Below are 15,012 nucleotides of genomic sequence, written 5' to 3'. Positions count from 1 at the left end.
TTGTTGTTGTTTTTCATTTGTTAAGATTGGATCCCAGCTGAGCTTTCTCTGGAGCAACAGAAAACAAATTTCTGTCACATTTCAGATACCTGAAGATGGTTATTATATTGCCTCTTTGTCATCTCTTCTTCTCCAGGATAAACATACCTAGTTCCTCATAGGACTTGATCTCCAAGCTTTTTGATGCCTTTGACACCCTTCTCTGGAAATGTTCCAGTTTGTTAATAACCTTCTTAAAGTGCAGTACCTAGTACTGGACCCTCTTATGAGTTTTCTGGGGACATCTAGCTGGTCACTGCAGGGACAGAACAGAGAACTAGATAATTTGTTGTTTGATCCAAGAGGACAGTTTTTATGTTCACCCGTGTCTAGTTCATTTTACATATTTTTTGTGAAAATATGGATTCCTATATATTGGTTTTTTTTTGTTTTTTTTTGGACTGTTGTAGCTTTATTTTTTATATATATATAAATATTTATTAAGATTTTTAAATATAAATGCACACATAATAAACAATCTTACTTCTTTTACAACAATTTCATCACTTCTTTGGACTCCCTCACGTCTCCCGCTCCCATTTACATCGTTAAAAAATTTTTTCCAAACAAATTATCAACTTGTTTACAATCTCATGTCCACTCATTCAAATATAATCTAGCACTTCTTCCAAAAAATTTTTATATTTTCTTTAGTCTCACTTATCATCAAATTTAAATCTAGTTTAGTGGTGGCCAGTTTTTTATAATCTAGCATCCTTCTTAACATTCTACCAAAGGATTCCTATATATTGTTGATCCAAAGCTTTGTGGATAGGCTGGATAACATTTCCCATGCAGTACAGAAGATTATTAAAGTTCAGATAATCTTATCTATGGATAATTTCACCACTTTGATATGTTGTTGATTCCTATTTTCTTTTTCTGCACAAGTCCACAAGACTAGGTTAGCAAATCATTGCTATGATAAAATACGACTAAATCCCTAATAGACATATTTTGTGTTTATCCATTTTTATAACTCAAATGAGTGAAAAATGAGAACATCTCTTCAGCCTGCTAGTGATTAAAAGTGATATAATTCATTGGCGCACGATTCATTAAACAGAATACATCTAGGAGTCTTGGATTTAGGTGTGCTTTGATCTGGTACAAATCACACCTGGTGATCTGGTACAAATCAAGACTGAAAATAATTGGAAGGTTAAATATTTAAGCACTGTTATCAGGTGTTTTTTAAAAGGGAGTAAAACTGGCTTCCACATGAGACAGTAGGCATTAAACTCCTATTTCCATAAAATGTACAATATTCATTACAGGAACATAAGAAGCTGCTTTATACTATCCAGCTCAGTAATGTTTATACAAACTGGCAGAGACTGGCTACCCAAACTGCCTTCAGACTTCAAAGTCTTTCCCAGCTCCATCAAGAGATGCCAGAGACCAAACCTGGCATCTTTTGCAAGCAAAGCAGAGACTCTGCCACGAGCCTCACCTTCCCCATTTCTCAAAGCTGAAGCAGCTGAAATGAGATGGAACATCATAAGCCAATCCATTTGCTAAATGGTGAGTTAACAAGCCAGTAATTAAAACTTTAAAATAAATACATACTGTATTTGGTGCTTTATGCCAAAATGTAGGATAAGAGTAGGTTATAAATAAATAGAAACTTAATTGGCGGGTCCTCAGCTATCACGAGATTGAAAGAGAGGGCCATGTAAGATTATTACCTTGAAACCTTAATTTTTGTAATTGTTTTGCTGGCAAACTACAGATATAGAGCTCATGGGTCGCTCATTTATGGATTTGGCCCAAGTTAATTTTGAAGGAGAGACCCAGAGGAGAAAGAGATCTTCTTAACTGGCTGCGCTGATTGTCTGGAGCGCAGACAACGTGAGGCTGCTTAACTGGTTTGGTTCAACTGCTGTCCAGGAGACATCAACCCCAAACAAGTGACCTTTAAAAGCTTGAGGCAGGTTATCCTATGGCATTCAATCGCTTTGTAGCAGGTGGCCTAGTGGGGTGGTATCACTCACCTGGCCTCCAGTCAGTTGTGTCGCTGCTGGTTACCAGGCAGTAAAGGGGGAGGTGTGAGGCAGTAGCGAGGTGGGTGTGGTGAAAACTCACTGGCAGAGTCAATGTGCCACTTCTGCTAGTGCTTTTGTAGCTCCGCAACAGGCTCACCCCTCCCTTCTACTTCCTGGGAAGCAGCATCAACCTGAGCAACCAGAGGATCAAGTGAGCAACAAAGCACCACCACGTCCTCAGCATTAGTACTAGAAGTGGTAGTATTACCTGCATTTCAGTAGATAGGTTTTTCACATTGTTTTAATTCCATAGTCAAAACAAAACAAATTCCTTCCAGTAGCACCTTAAAGACCAACTAAGTCAGTTCTTGGTATGAGCTTTCGTGTGCATGCACACTTCTTCAGATACACTGAAACAGAAGTTTCCAGACCCTTCTATATAGTGAGAAGGTGGGGAGGGCTTTTACTCAGAAGGGTGGTGGGAATGGGTGATTGGCAGATAGCTGTGATGAGCCTGTTGACGACTCTTAACGACTGCAATAGGTCTTACAGGAAAAAGCAAGGGGTGAAAGAGTTACCCCTTGCTTTAAGCAGCCTCACGTTGTCTGCGCTCCAGACAATCAGCGCAGCCAGTTAAGAAGATCTTTTTCTCCTCTGGGTCTCTCCTTCACCTTTTCACCCCTTGCTTTTTCCTGTAAGACCTATTGCAGTCGTTAAGAGTCATCAACAGGCTCATCACAGCTATCTGCCAATCACCCATTCCCACCACCCTTCTGAGTAATACCCCTCCCCACCTTCTCACTATATAGAAGGGTCTGGAAACTTCTGTTTCAGTGTATCTGAAGAAGTGTGCATGCACACGAAAGCTCATACCAAGAACTGACTTAGTTGGTCTTTAAGGTGCTACTGGAAGGAATTTGTTTTGTTTTGACTATGGCAGACCAACACGGCTACCTATCTGTAATTTTAATTCCATAGTTAGTTTAATTACTTTTACACAATAATCTTTTGTATGTTTTTAACTATGTGTGTTTTATTTGTATTTGTTTTAATTTTTGTGAGCCACCTTGAAAAGGTGGGATTTAAAGAAATCATGATATCATCATGTGGCTTGGACCACGTGCTAAAAATCACCGGGAGCTATTGTTCTACAAAAACACCTGTCTCTGCTTATGACCTATTGTGATGGGGATTTCTCAGGTTGACGTGGGGACAAAGTTAATGTGTCGATTGCTTTGCTGCAAAGTGAGGACTTTGGTTGCAAATCCACCTAGGAATTGCTATTATTCATCATTCTCTCTTTCTCCCATTCATTTCCAGTCCTGCTTCGGTGGACGAGGGGCAAAGCCAACTGAAAAATCATACACTTTGCACATTCACTCATTATGGAGTTTCATATAATTAATGGCCACTTATAAAAACACTCCCACTCTCTCTCTCACACACACACACACTGTTTTTCACACAGTGTGGCAAGGATTCATATTTGAGATTCCCAAATTAAATCTACCATACTAATGCTGCAAATTAGCCTTGGAAATACCAGTTCTAAAGCAAACATTACATCTTACAAAGTAGGCTTCAGCAATACCCTAATTTTGCCTCTGGAGCATTCAGTTCAAAAATTCAAAGGTAATTCCCTAGCAAAACTGCAGTCTACAGATTTAGACCCCCTGTAGATCCTCGTCCCCCTTAATTATTTGTCTTATTTCTAGTCATCCTCAGTCTCATCAGAGAGATTGGGCTGAAATGGACTGATAAGGATATCTTGAATCAAAAAATGTCTCTTTACATATCACTAAGGCCTGACTAGGAGGGGTGTGCTATTGGTGGGTGGAACTGTGAAGGAATTTCAGCATAATCATCCTCACTAAACTAACCACAAAGAGCAAAATTAAAAGCTATGTAGTCAGAGGTGTCAAAGCCCAAATGTTTCAGAAGATTGTTATATCTGCTTCTACTTCTTTTTAAAAACTCCTTTCTGCATTCACTAAAGCTGACAAGTTTGGACTTGTGCATAGCTCTAAACCCACTTAAAACAGGTTCACCACCCTAATATAAGCCCAGCTGAGGAACTCCTGCCAAGCTAGCGTGTGCCTTTGGGATCTGAGACTGCCCTGGGGAACTGTCAAGAGGCACCACATTGCTAATAGGTCGTGCATCTGGAAGCCCATCTTGCTGCATCAGAGTAACCACTGATTGGTGATGGAGGAAATACTCCTGGACTATGTTGTTAGAAGGAGCGCAGAAGAGATTTTCTTTTTAAGGAGCTTTTCTCAAGGGGGATGCCAGGAAACAGCTCAATTTTGTCTGTCTCAAGATACCTTTGTTTCCTGATTCTAGCTCCTCATAATTGGGGGGGGGGGGCAAATGTGGCCCACTAGGTGCCTTGGACATCTGGCCTCCTGCACTCTCCCAAAGCCCCTTCCCTCTCCATCCCTGCTCTGGGCATCAGGCTGATAGAGCAGAGTGAACCATCCCTGCTCTGCATGCCCCATTGGCTTCCATACTGGCCACATAGGAAGTGAATATACTACCTTAGGGCACACTATGCCCGCTGACTGTGCCAGTAAGGCAGTGGAAGAGCTTTCCATTTCACCAGACTCTGACTTCTGAAGAAAGGCCGTCTTTGGGGGTTTGTTCCCCCCCCCCAAAAAAAAGGTGTGAATTTGGTTAAATGCAAAAAAAGAATTGAATTTTGCTCCCATCCCTTACCAGAGAGATAGCTAGAAGGATTTTATTTTATTTTATTTTTAGGGCAAAAACTAAGAGAGGGAGAGAAAGCTTTGAGTTAGTGAAGCATCTTGGGGAATTGCTCTCTTCGGGAATCTAATACAGGATTAGTAGTTCTGCTTCAGAAGCTGGTCGTTCTTGTGTTCTTAGTATGCAGTACCTATTCTGATAATCTTCGTACAATTTTAGATAGAAATTATGTAGCAGGAAATGTAATTGGGGGACCTGCAACAGGAGGTGGTAGAGACATAACAGATAAATTCCTGAGTTATTTCAGAGCCATTATAGCTCCACATTTTAATCCCCATGCCCTGCTATTTTGTTATATTGGGGAAAGACAGAGAAGTGCATCCGTTATTCCATTTCAATATCCAATGTGGAGTAATCCAGGGAGGCAGCTTTGTTACCAAATGTAGTAAAGACCTCACTGTAAGGGCACTTCTGTTTGCCCCGTGATTTATCTTGCTTCCCCCTGATTTCTAGGCATGGATCTGATAGTTACTTGTTTTTTGTTTTTGTCCCACTCCTTTCCACAGGAAAACCCAATGCTTACTGCTGAATTGGAACAAGCATCAGTCTGCCAAAAAAAATACCCAATTTACATTTGTTCCACTTCAGCAGTAAACATTAGCGGCAGGATGAAAAAAGGGACAGGAGGAAGTGTGGGTGAACCCTCAGAGCTGTTTTGCCAATCCTAATAGCCCCTCATGAAATAGGCAGATTTTTTTGAAAGTGTCCTATAAGTTGATAGACCCAAACACAGAAATATTACTGCATTCTGAGGTGTTAGACCTTACTTTGAAATAAACAACTGATTGGGAAAGGAAGTACATGCTTGATAGCTAGAAAAGTTCTGAGACAATGGAAAGCCGAGAGTGTGTTCTTTTGGAAGTAGTTTGCCTCCATCTAGACATTTTAACAAGTCTACTACAAAGAAACAAAAGTCTCAAAAGAAAAACAACATTCAGACATCTGTCCGCTTAGTATCCAACATGGTGTAGAGAACAGAGTACTGATATTTCATATGTTTACTACAGAACAAACACACCTTTTATGTTTTTTCTGTCCTTTCAAACCTTTATGATTCATCCATGTTTTATCTATTTTAAAAGAGAGATTTTAAAAAGGCTGCTGTTGAAATCTGAAGCAGCAGCACTTTTAGAGCCAGACTACCAGCACACAGGACCTGGCCCTACAGTCCAAAAGGACCCAACATGACTGGGCCACACCAGCAGTTGCCGGAACATCTTTTCTTTATTTTTTTAAATCTTCGTACAGAGCTGATGCACTTCAGACAGCTCTGCCTCCCATCTTCATTTTCCCAGAGTGCCCCATGTGCAGCATTCCTACTTAGTTTTAACTTAGGTTGGGGGGTTTTCGACATTGTGGAGGTTGTCACCACCAGTACCAGATGACAGGGTGAAAGGCTGGACCAGGGAGCTGGAAAGGAATGAATGGCTTCCTCTTTTCCCTTTCCCAAATGTTTTTGCAGAGGTTGCCATACACACTTGAGCCAGCGTGCCTGGCAACCTTCATAAAACATTTTGGGAAGATTTTTAAAAAAGAGATCCAACTATTCCTTTCTCACTGTCTAGTAAGTCGGAGAGGGGGGAGAAACAGTAAGTGACCAGGCATCACATACCATGATGAGAAGGGAATGGGTTCCTTTTTTTATCTCCCACACACCAACGAAATTTTTCACAGAAGTTGGAGGAGAAAAAGAAACCTATTTGTTCCCTATCCAATACCAATGCCCGTTGAACAGTGAGAAGTGTCCAGAGTAATCTGGGAGGAAAAAGGAACATTAGTGGGCTCAAGTCTCAAGGGCTGTGTTCCTAGGAGCTTGGCATTGTGGAACTCAATCATGGCAGCAGAAAAGGCTTGGCTGCACAACCGCAAAATTCTTTAATGGCCGTAAAAGTGGTACCCTAACTACCAGACCTCCATGCCTATTTCAGTAATTAGTGTTTGTGAGCTTTTCACCTCTACCCTGGAGGGTACATTTCAGGTTTACCAACCCACGTGGAATTTATGAGGACTAGGTATGTTTATATATACAGTGCTACCTCGGTTTAAGAACAGTCCTGTTAAAGAACAATTCAGTTTATGAACTCCACAAAACCTGAAGTAGTGTCCCGGTTTGCGAACTTTACCTCAGACTTAGAACAGAATCCAAACGGTGGAAGGGCACAGGCGGTGGGAGGCCTCATTAGGGAAAGCATGCCTCAGTTTAAGAATGGTTTCGGTTTAAGAACAGACTTCCGGAACGGATTAAGTTCGTAAACCAAGGTACCACTGTATGAATGCCTGTACATAGGATGCATTCATGAAGAAACTGACAACATATATATGATTGAGTATAGAAAACAGAATAAGGAAATGGGAGAAAGAAGCGATTCCCATGTATGTAGGTGGTAAGCATGTTTATTATTATTTTTGACCGTCTGTGATGCAGGTGCAATAAAAAAAAGGGCTAACGCAATTTCAGACAGGATTTCAGCAGGAAGTCACTGACTGAAAACAAAGTAATAAGGCCACCTCATAACTTTTGCAGGTGCAAACAGTATGGAAAGTGGGTTCAAGTATAACCGCCCTGATGCTATAATGAGCACAAATCATCTTGAATGCACAATTAAATGGATGTGTGGAAGGATCCTTAGTTATCAATGACAAAAGCATTGGTTGTTTCATGCACGTGGTAAATTGTGAATATCAAGGTGCTGATTAATAAAGTTTATGTATGCACATCAGTATTTATGCTCTCTTTTTTCTTTCCTGTCAGCTAACGTGCTGGAAGGAGACTCAATGGAGCAGGACGTGGAGAGCCCTGTTACAATCCATCCACCTAAGTTGCCCAAACAAGCCAGGGAAGATCTGCCGAAGCACTTAAAAGAATGTACCAAGAGGAAAATCCAGAGGTATGTTAGGAAAGATGGAAAATGCAACGTCCACCACGGAAATGTGAGAGAGACTTATCGTTACCTGACGGACATCTTCACAACCTTGGTTGACCTCAAATGGAGATTCAACCTTTTTATTTTTGTCATGGTTTATACTGTGACGTGGCTTTTCTTTGGATTCATCTGGTGGCTAATTGCTTACATACGAGGAGATTTGGAGCATATAGGGGACAAGAAATGGACCCCATGTGTCAGTAACCTCAATGGGTTTGTTTCCGCCTTTTTATTCTCCATAGAGACAGAAACCACCATTGGGTATGGTTTTCGGGTCATCACAGACAAATGTCCTGAAGGAATTATCCTGCTTTTAGTTCAGTCTGTTTTAGGATCTATAGTCAATGCTTTCATGGTTGGCTGCATGTTTGTGAAAATATCCCAGCCCAAGAAGAGGGCGGAAACCTTGGTGTTTTCTACCAATGCCGTAATTTCCATGCGAGACGGAAAGCTGTGTCTGATGTTCCGTGTTGGGGACCTTAGAAATTCACACATTGTGGAAGCATCAATACGAGCCAAGTTGATCAAGTCAAAACAGACAAAGGAGGGGGAATTTATACCACTCAACCAGACAGATATTAATGTAGGTTATTATACAGGGGATGATCGTCTGTTTTTGGTTTCACCGCTGATCATCAGCCATGAAATAAATCAACAGAGTCCATTCTGGGAGATTTCCAAAGCTCAACTGCCCAAAGAGGAATTAGAAATTGTGGTCATCCTAGAAGGAATGGTGGAAGCAACAGGTAATGTTTTCTCAGGTTCAACTTTTTCATAACATGTTATTTTGAAAAGGTCCATAAGCATTATGAAAGAGGTAAGATATAATCAGAGAGAAAATACAAGATGCTAATCTTCTCCAGTTTTGTCCCAGTGAGTGTCTTCAGGCCTCCAAAAAAATGTAGGTTGAGCAAAAGGTTCAGTTTGGAATATTCATTCTTGAAAGGTGATGATGCAAGCAGGAAAAACAAGAACTCGGAGTAGGGTTTAGAGGGCACTGGATCTTTTTGAAGTTCTAAAGTAAATGGAGTGGGGGGGAGAGAAAAAAGTTGCTTCTTTCTTCCCCAAGACCTCCAATCCACCCATCACTGTTTGATGCTCTGACTCATTGCCCAGTGAGGACAAATTCTAGGAGAGATTCAGGGCAGCAAATTAGCTTTCTTTGAGAACTGTTGTGCTAAATTATTTGCTGATGCCCACCTGGTGGTTCATTCTGCCAGGAAAAGAAAAGCATTGCTTCATCACAGGAATCAGATACTCTTTTGCTACAGTCTCTGCATTATTAAGTTTAGAATCCAAAGCATGCTCTGGTTAATTGCAAGCTCAGGTCAATTCAATATTCACATTTGGTTTAATCTCGGTTCAAAGAGAGAATCACATTTTCAGACATTTCCACATTTAGCTAGCCCCCCAAACACATATGGAAATCCCTAAACATCCCAAAATAATAATAATAATAATAATAATAATAATAATAATAATAATAATAATAGATAAAAACATCAAACATTAAAAACTTCCCTAAACAGAGCTGCCTTCAGTTGTCTTCTAAAAGTCAGATAGTTGTTTATTTCCTTGAAATCTGATGGGAGGACGTTCCACAGGGTGGGTGCCTCAAAATGAAGCCTCAGATAGCTGCTACCACTCAGAGTAGCAAATGGTTCTGGGCTAGATGGAAAATTCATATATTCATATTCTTCTGTAAGACAGTCTTCCATGTACATGCCCTCAAACTGTGGCACCCTGTGCTTTGGATTCCATAGGCTGATCCTTGGAGATGGGCCAGCAGGTAGATGGACTGTATGGCCTGATGGCTCCTTTTGAGTCTTGGCCCCGTAGGAGCAGAAACCACAGTTGCAGTGGGGGATGCTGACTGAAAATCCAGAGCAGATTTCTAAGCCATAGCCCTTCTCTTGCTCCCCAGACAGCCACCACATGTAGTTCATGCCATGCTTCCATTTCATGGCATTAAGAAAACACACGGGTGCCATAGCAATGAGAATGCTTCTTCCGTTTTTATTATTACTATTGTTGTTGTTACAGAATCACAACTGCCATCTTCGGGAAGAACTAGGCTAAGTTTACCCCCTAGGGAACCTCAATTTGATGAGCCATAGAGCCTACTGATTATGTCAGAGAAACAGGCACATTCGCAAACAAGAAAGAAAACCAAGTGACCAAAGTCATAAAGGGAGAGGCTGGTCTGGATAGACTGATGGATCTGACACTGCAAAAACAGGAGGCACAGCCAGGGCCACTGCAAACTGTTCTCTCCAAATAAACGACATTAATAGGCATTGGGAACCCAGAAGTGCATTTCATCAAAAATTCATCAAGGCAGTGTGCAGGAGAATAATGGCACAAACCAGGTGTGTGCACAGTAAAAGGAAAGGCAGCTACAAACAAACCCTGCTAAATGTCAAGGCAAAGGCACAGGTGACCAGTCAAGATAGGCACATTGCAAATCCATGTTGCTTTGAGAACATTGGCAACAAGAAGTAAAATACAATCCTAAATCTGTAGCTCAGAAATGTTAATGGTGATTACCATGAACTATAATGATGAATTGGAAATAATTCTTTGATGGCTTACATAACATAAGACCTATAATAAAACTGGGAAGGCGTGAATAATAATCAAGTTTACAGCAAGATGTCTTATCCATTTAAATCATGCACAATTAGAGCAGATTAAGCAGACTAACAACCCAACCCCAACACCTTCACAAGTTATCCTGTGAAGTGGAATATTACTACAGTTGTCTGCTTGTCTGTCTGTCTGTCTGTCTGTCTGTCTGTCAAAGGAAGGCCGTCTTCCAGGCTCTGCTGGTACTACTTACAAATAGTCCCATTTAAAAAAAAAAAAAAATGCAAACTTTAAAAGAACACATTTAGCTTTTGGACTGGCAACCCCACAGAGAAATTCAGCTGGACGGAGTTGGGTCTATCCTCCAAACTGTCTGGTTCAGTAAGGTTTGGCAGACTTTATTAGAGAGTAGTCTACCTTGAATATAATTGGAAGCCAAACTTTGGCTTAGCATGAATGAGTGAACATGCACTGCTGGTGCACAGTGGGACAATCCTGGCCACTTTGTTCCTTTCCCACTCCTGTTGTTGCCATGCTACCAGGAGCTCAGTCATAGTTTGGGGTTCATGGTTGGTCTCATTCCAAACAAGCCACAAGCTGTAACCAAGGCTTTACAGCTCATGGTTTGGTTAGAATGAGACAAACCATGGGTTCAGACATAATGCTAAGTCAGACCATGGCTTAGCTCCCTGGCACACATGACTTCAGTGAGAGGACTGCTTAGCATGTTCACACTTGTGTGTGGCTTGTAACCAAATCAGCCCAATCAAGTAATCCAAGAGTGCAGAGTTTTTATCATCAACAACCGAACTGGAAGCTGATGTGTGTGCCTGCCATCCACCAACTAAAGCAATCAAGTTTTGTTGTGATTCCACATGTGAGAATTTGAACCATGTGTAGCCACAGGGGGTTATGGACACTCTTTCCACTCTGCTTTCCGTACTATGTCAAAAACATTTTTGTTTGCTTAAAAATAAGATAATTACATGTGAGATTTTTTTGTTAAGGCTCAAATTACTCTTTTAAAAAACTGTATAAAAGTAATTTCTTTATAGCTAATCATCTAAATCTGTTTGAAATTTCATTTATGTTTCTGACAGATGAACAGCTCGAGCGTAATGTTTGTAGAAGGGTTTGCGGTTACATAAAAAGCATGCTCACCAGCTGTGGAAAATGTGTTTGGAAAGCAGTAAACTGTGCACACAGACCGTTATTTAGATACCAAATGAGGCCATCAAATAGATTGCCACCTTACAAAGCTGGCTCGACTCTTAACTATCACCCTGTTGACTGATGGATTATTGTCCCTTTAACAGTGTGCTAATGAATGACTTCGGTTGTTCTCTACCATCAGAGCTATGTGTCCTCTGTGCTTTAAAAAGCCATAAGTTTCACATCAAGGTAACTCAAATTCTATAATCTGTATGCAGTTAAGCACAATTTCACATTTACATAACGACCCCCTGAGGGTCATCTAGTTCAACCCACTGCAATGCAAGAACTCTTAGCTAGATCATAGAATCATAGAATTATAGAGTGGGGAGCAAGAAGCTATGTAGAGCACTGACACCCTTCCCAATGGATACTGAAATTCCCACAAATTTGGGAGGTTCCCCATACTGTGCCTATTTTCCTGCCAATAAAAACGAGAAACCTGCTCTTTTTAAAAAGGAAAAGTAGAGTCTCACAGTATACAAAAATTCTGTACCAGGAGTATGTTCACCTTTTTTCTGCACAGAAATGTAATGTATGCAAATCTTATGATACCTCTCCCCACTAATAATTGCCCATCCTGGCACCCAACTTTTCAATCAGATCTATTCTAACTAAACTATAAAATCTTTATAGAAGAAGTGTGCATGCACACGAAAGCTCATACCAAGAACTGACTTAGTTGGTCTTTAAGGTGCTACTGGAAGGAATTTGTTTTGTTATAAAATCTTTGGCAGACCTGACTTATCACATTATTATTTTTCATGGAATTAGATATAAAGAACACCATCATTATGACTGGGTACAATAAATAGCAGACAGTCTTAAAAACATAAAGTGTGGATGAAAAAACCTGTGACTTGGCAGAGATGGTTGGACTACAACTCCCATTATCCCCTGACTATTAGCCTTGCTTGCTGGGGCTGATGGGAGCTGGAGTCCAACAACATCTGGCGGGGCACTAGCTTCTCATCCCTGAATTCTAAATCAGTACTTAGGCTTGCGGCCCTCATGTTTCAAATCTGATTCTGTATTATCACTGTGTGAGGTATGTCTTTTTGTGGATCCTGTTACTTCAACATTCAGCGTTCTTGCAACATTCTTTAGAATTTGAAGAACTGGCAGTGTTTATTTCAACTTTGTGACATGCCAAATAGCATAGCTATTGATTCCTAATACTGTGATATGAATGGCTTAACAACAGCGGCAGCAAGAAAAACAGCAACTTATCTTTCTCTTCCACCAAGGAACTTAAAGACAAGTTAATTTTGCTACCAAATATGAAGGTCATAAATACAGATATTCTGGTGAAAGCATCTGAATTAGAAATAGAAAGAAGAAAAGCTTCTACAATATATCCAGAGCAGCAGAATTTTCCACTGATTTAAGTATCAGGGTATTTAAACACTGCATATCTGAAACCCAAACAGTGCAAGTGGAGTGAATTAATGTCAAAAGATTCAGGTCACTTTTTCAGAGGAACATTTTAAAGAAAGAAAATAAACTGTCATTTCAGAAGTGTGTGTTGATTATAACTCCCCCAAAAAATTGACCTATGAAATTGCTAAACAGAACACTGCTTCCCATCTGCTAAGATCTGGTCAGGTGGCTTGAATGCAGCCATCTGCACCAACAAATGAGCTTGCTCAGGTATACCAAGCATCTGGAAGGGTGGACATCTATTAATACGAACACTCCCCTATAGTAGCTTAAGAGAGCTGGTAGCATCCAGAACAGAATGTTTGGTGAGCTGAAGTGGACCTCCCTGGGAAAGGCAAGAGACCCACCATTTTGCCTATTACCAGCAGAGGAAAACAAAGCCCTGGAAGGAGAGGCAGAAGCAGACTCCTAGCTCTGAAAACTGGAAAGACATTCTTACAATCTGACAGGGCATGGTCTTTCCTGTAATGGAACAAGGTCTTTCCTGTAATGGAACAAGGTCTTTCCTGTAATGGAACAAGGGGGCTCATCTCTTCCCCCAGCACCCATGAGATCAATCTCCCACTGCTATTTTGCCTGAAAGACCAGCCCCGCTGGGTAGCACCCAACTCTGTGCCTGAGAGTATTTCCAAGGACATGGGGGCAGTTAATGTCGCTGTCCCACCATTGTTATATTTTCTTCCTATCTATCTTCCCTTCCCCAGCTAAGCTGATTTAGGATTCTGCAGCCATTCCACCAGCATAACAGCAGCAATGCCAGGCACCATCAACAACATCTTTCTGGCACAAAGTTAAAACGTATCTCTTCTCCCAGGCATTTGACAGATCATGACAAGTTGCTTGATGGCCCACTGGATGAAATGTTCTTGCTGCTGAGGTCTTAGTTGTTTTTCTGCTGGGTTTGTTTGTGGCTCTTTGGAAAAGCTTTATTGAAATGTGTTGCTTTTTAGCTTTTAACGTTTTTGCAAATCACTTAAAGGCCTTTTTGATGTAAGCAACAAATAAGTCGAATAAATCATCATCATCATGTCCAGACCTAGTATACATTAAGCATAGGATTGCTTGGCCCAAGCAGAATACCTCAAAACACACACAAATTGTAGGTAGCCATGAAATAAAACAAAAAAGTAACAATGTGATAAAACCTCATTGAAATGTACTAGAATTTTATTCTGACTTAATGCCATCAGGAATTGTTTTCCCCCTCCACAAAACAAGGGGGGTGCACTCTGTGTTTCAAACATATTTTGTTTCAGAGGTGAGCAGAACCCACTTTGTTTGACAATTTCTTTCAAAAAGCTTTTACTGCAGGTAAAATATAATTGAGGTGTTTAAGAGCTAGAGCAAGACAGTAAGTTCTGATTGATTGTGACAGAGATTTGGCTCTGAGCTTTTCCTGATAGGCAGTGATGGATGCCAAAGTCCCATTAAGTTTATAGAAAGGAAAAACTTTATGTTTATATTTTATTTTATTTTGCGTAATCTCATTTAAATCTTATGGTCCATTTATACCCTGTAGATTTCCTTGGATTTGAAATGCGAATAATCAAATCAAATAACAAATCTGCCACTTATGTCAATGATAACATTTTCAATACCATTGCAGCATAGCTATGGGTCCCCCTCCAAATTAAAAATAAAATTCTGGGATTTCAGATTTTTCACACTGCTACTTGCAAACTATTATATTGTTGCACACTACCCCAATCTCTCAGTAGTACAAAATTCCAGAGGTTCCAGGCGCTTACCCAGGGTTTGTGTTTCCTTTGGAATGAGGGATAGCAGAGACTGGGGCGTCTTTATGCTATGTGGTTTATTTACGCATATATACAACTTGAGCCTACGATGGAGAGGTTCACAGCATTAATACCCCGAGAGGATCTTGCTTCTCCCAAAGCCACAGCCTTTGATTCCAGCAGAAATCAAGCATAGCTCTTATCTCACCTCTGCCCAGCCTGCAGCCTTGCTTCTATCTTCTAGTTCACATAACTCAAACTCTCAACTCTGGCCTTTGTCTTTCTAACTACCAGCAAATTGAAGGAGGGAGACTCATCCATTTGCTG

General features: G+C 40.6%; 1 protein-coding gene across 3 annotated transcripts in view; it reads left to right on the top strand.

Moving 5' to 3' along the window:
• KCNJ6 (potassium inwardly rectifying channel subfamily J member 6) overlaps positions 1–15,012 on the top strand; it is a 104,316-nt gene that overhangs the window by 74,278 nt on the left and 15,026 nt on the right. For all 3 annotated transcript variants that reach the window (XM_081859902.1, XM_081859901.1, XM_081859900.1), the window contains one exon: positions 7,540–8,457. In XM_081859902.1, coding sequence (XP_081716028.1) covers positions 7,563–8,457 — 895 coding nt within the window. In that variant the 5' untranslated portion in view covers positions 7,540–7,562. The remainder of the gene's footprint in view (positions 1–7,539; positions 8,458–15,012) is intronic.

Source organism: Podarcis erhardii (assembly GCF_964252035.2).
Source record: "Podarcis erhardii genome assembly, chromosome: 4".
In the NCBI taxonomy this organism is placed as follows: domain Eukaryota; kingdom Metazoa; phylum Chordata; class Lepidosauria; order Squamata; family Lacertidae; genus Podarcis; species Podarcis erhardii.
The sequence above is the reverse complement of the archived record's forward strand: the minus strand, read 5'-3'. Positions and strand labels throughout refer to the sequence as shown.